Source organism: Limulus polyphemus, unplaced genomic scaffold (assembly GCF_000517525.1).
Source record: "Limulus polyphemus unplaced genomic scaffold, Limulus_polyphemus-2.1.2 Scaffold77903, whole genome shotgun sequence".
Lineage (NCBI taxonomy): Eukaryota > Metazoa > Arthropoda > Merostomata > Xiphosura > Limulidae > Limulus > Limulus polyphemus.
The window spans coordinates 1-3,487 of NW_013743499.1; the positions used below are offsets into that span (position 1 = coordinate 1).

Sequence of the window (3,487 nt, forward strand, 5' to 3'; positions counted from 1 at the left end):
ATTAACTAAAGCAGATTAATTCAGAACAGAGTGGGCCAGTTGGCATGGGCCTACGATTTTGAGGGGGCTTACTTCCGAATACAGAATAAACATGAATGTACTATTGTATTTACTGCTTCTTATTACAGTACTGTACTCTATTGTCTTATATACATTTTGAATAAAATTGGTTGCGATTACCTATTTTTATAAATTGTTCTAGTTCTTTTATTCGTTTCTGTTACTTGTAGGTATATCATGTACACTACATGTACATGTATATACCCATACATAAATCATATGTATTTAACACTGATTACAAAAATACTTAATGAGCAGTTTGAAATGGGGCCTACATTTCCCATCTGGCCTGGGCCTATTACCAGCTTTGCATGAGCCTAGATTCATTTAAAGTATCAGAAATAACTAATATAGCAAATCACAAAAGATATGAATTATCACCCACTGAGATTCTAACTGGTCACACATATTCTGGAACATTTTTTTCTGCTTTTCCCCTTGTATTAATAAATACTTAACATACTAAACAAGAGAATGTTTGTGCTAATGTAACACAATTTTACCTCTGAAAAGTACAAGTTTAGTTGATTTCCATCCACCTCATAACGACGCAGATTTAGCTCTTCTCTATCCATAATCTGAAGAATAAAACCACGGAAAAAATGTAAATGGAGACTATTATTAGTGCTATGTACTAAACTTACTGAAGACAAATTTAAAAAACAAGTACACATTACAAGTTAACAAAGAAAATAAATTTGGTTTGTTTGTTCCTGAGTGAAAAGCCACAGAAAGGACAAGCCACAAATTTCAAAACCAAAATTTTAGCATCATAAGTTTAGAAGCATACTGATGTGTAACTGGGAGGCAGAAAATACACTACAAATATAATCTAAAATACTCTAAACCATGCTATTTCATTGTTATCACGTACACTCTTATATATAACGTAATTCTTACATGTAGTAGTATGCAAGTTTCATAAATGAATGGTTAATTCAAATTTCAACAACAAAAATTCCTTTCTCTGAAGAAGTTAACATAGTTTATGGTTGTACATAGAATATAAAAAAATATAAAACTTGCCAATAAGTTACTTTCTCAAAGTCTAAAATGTCATAGATCAAAATCTCACATTTTTAATGCTTTCTTCATCAGGTATCCATCCAGAAACCATCTTCATCTCCAGTACGGCCATGTTAGATACACCACCTTTACCATCATACCTGAAAGCAGTAATGTTATTGATTAACAGCTAATCATTTACCACAAATTAGACTTTAAAATCAATATAATTATGCTACACTCTTAGCATTTCTTTTAGAAGGTATATTATACCCAATAATTAATTATTGTAGTTCTCAAAACATAGATAAAGGTTAATATTTATTTTACTTTTGTCTGAAGCTAGAAATATATTAAGCATTTTCAAAATTACCAGCATCATTTCTATAGTTGATACAAAATAACATTATAGAAAAATTTTATCAGTATATGATATTACAAGGGTTTCTATAATAAAGCCACCTTTTTTTATATGTGCACATGTTTTTGATAACTTTTTAAGCATTGTCTGTCACTATTGACAACTATTAGACGAAAATATTTTATGAAATTGTTTTACACAAGACAACTAAATCATTTATTACAATGAACCTTGAATACAAGTAGTTTTATCAACATAATTTGTTTGTATTGAGTTTCTTAACATATAGTCCTCTAGTTAGTTAGTTAGTGTGTGTGAGAAAGAGAGTTATACATTGTTTGAGTATCCATTACTGTGTCAATCTATTACAGTACTTCACTAAGAAATAACTTAATTAAATAATAAGACTTGAAAGAACCCTCAGTCATATCATCTTTGTCTCACCCCACCCCCCCTACCCTCTCCAGAAAAAGACAGACATTTGTTTAAAATCTGCATACTCTGGGATTCAGGAGAAACTTGTATAATTTAATTCAAAACATTATAGTCAACTCCACTCCTACGATATAAAAGTTAGATAAGGTATCACTTACACATCAAAATTTACTTTTTCTCTATCACTTAGATGCAGTTACGTGTTATCCAAGTAGCTACTTAAATCAACTTATCATCTACTCGCTTAGATTATTTTGCTCAAGTAATGCCCAGATAAAAGTTTCCAGGATGTTACATGGTTATTTGCAGATGAAAAACCTGAACTTTTGCAAATATTTGTTTAAGGTTGTGTAATTAAATGCATAAAGAGTATATGGTTATTTACCCCAATGTTTAAGTTGAGTCACTAGAGTTAAAACGATACAAAATGATTACTTACTTTACACAGGTAGCAATGTGGGCATTAATACAGTCACGATACAGGCCTCTCTTTACAGTAACTTCCAGATGAAATCCTTTTCTTGGAGGTGGTGTGTTAACATTGTAACGAAGGGATGTCTAGAAATCATTAAAATTATAACATTGTGTTGTGAAAATGGATGAATTTTCATTTCTAGTACAGTATAAGAATACTGATATTATGTACATAACATACCCAACATACATCAAATAAACAAAAATCTTAGATATAACCCCCGACCACCACCACCAAAAAAAAAATGCAATGTAAAAGCTGATATTGAATAAATAAGGAAGAATAATGTATCATTTATAAAAGGCACTCACTTGTACAAGACCACAACCACTTCCTGTAGCCTCAAAATCCACTGGACTGGGGACAGTTTGCAGACGGAAAGTCTGCATCAAAATACTGTTATCTTTTGTAAGCATGATCTTCTTTTCAAATCCACTACTTTCAACTCCTACTTCCAAATCCAACTCATCTTTGTAAATAATTGTAGCAAACTTGGACATAGCTTGTAAAGCAATAACAGTATCCTACAATATCTAACTTGGATGTACTTATTTTTTTACACCTATGTTTGAAGTTCTATTAAATTCCATGATACAACTCAAATGAGAGTAAACTACTTATCATAAGTAACATTGTTCTTTTATTTTTCTTTTAGGTGGGAAAACTTTCTGGAAATCTCCATCTAGTAGTCCTTATTACTGGGGAAAATCTATTGGTGTGGAGATAGCTGGTTATGCTGTTCTAACACTTTTACAGCATGGAGGTGCTTCAAACTTGGCCAAAGTTACTCCTATCATTCGTTGGTTGGCTAAACAACAAAACTATCGAGGTGGCTTTCATTCAACTCAGGTTAGTTAAAGTACTTTGTATAGTACCATTTTAAGATAAATATTTATACTGTTTTCATTGCTAATTTTTATGTGGTAATTTTTTTAATTAATAATTGTGTGTTATTTAAATTTTAAATTTGTTGTATAATCAACTCATATTTATCACTTTGTAAATTCAATGTTCATGTTATACTGACCTTGCAGATGATGATTTCATTAGTATTAAGAGTCTGCCATAATACTCTAATCTTAGCAAGTAACAGTACCATAATATTATAATAATAATAATAGTGTATATAAATAATACACTTGCAATTGTCT

The 3,487-nt window shown here is 30.6% G+C and overlaps 1 protein-coding gene across 1 annotated transcript; it reads right to left on the minus strand.

The window, feature by feature from the left end:
- Window positions 1-488: 488 nt before the first annotated feature.
- Window positions 489-2,864, minus strand: LOC106477748 (pregnancy zone protein-like). Its single transcript, XM_013938281.2, has 4 exons — window positions 2,648-2,864; window positions 2,301-2,419; window positions 1,136-1,226; window positions 489-638 (listed from the first exon to the last, which is right to left on the minus strand). Exons 1-4 carry the CDS (start codon window positions 2,834-2,836, stop codon window positions 504-506), a joined length of 534 nt encoding a protein of 177 aa, XP_013793735.2. The 5' UTR covers window positions 2,837-2,864; the 3' UTR covers window positions 489-503.
- Between the last annotated feature and the right edge of the window lie 623 nt (window positions 2,865-3,487).

Bases quoted from the DNA above. Each gene is read 5' to 3' on its own strand.
- LOC106477748 (XM_013938281.2), bottom strand. From the start codon at position 2,836: ATGTCCAAGTTTGCTACAATTATTTACAAAGATGAGTTGGATTTGGAA. The intron at 2,420-2,647 runs GTGAGTGCCTTT...AATGATTTCTAG, and splicing joins GTGGTTGTGGTCTTGTACAA to ACATCCCTTCGTTACAATGT. The intron at 1,227-2,300 runs GTAAGTAATCAT...TACTGCTTTCAG, and splicing joins CACATTGCTACCTGTGTAAA to GTATGATGGTAAAGGTGGTG.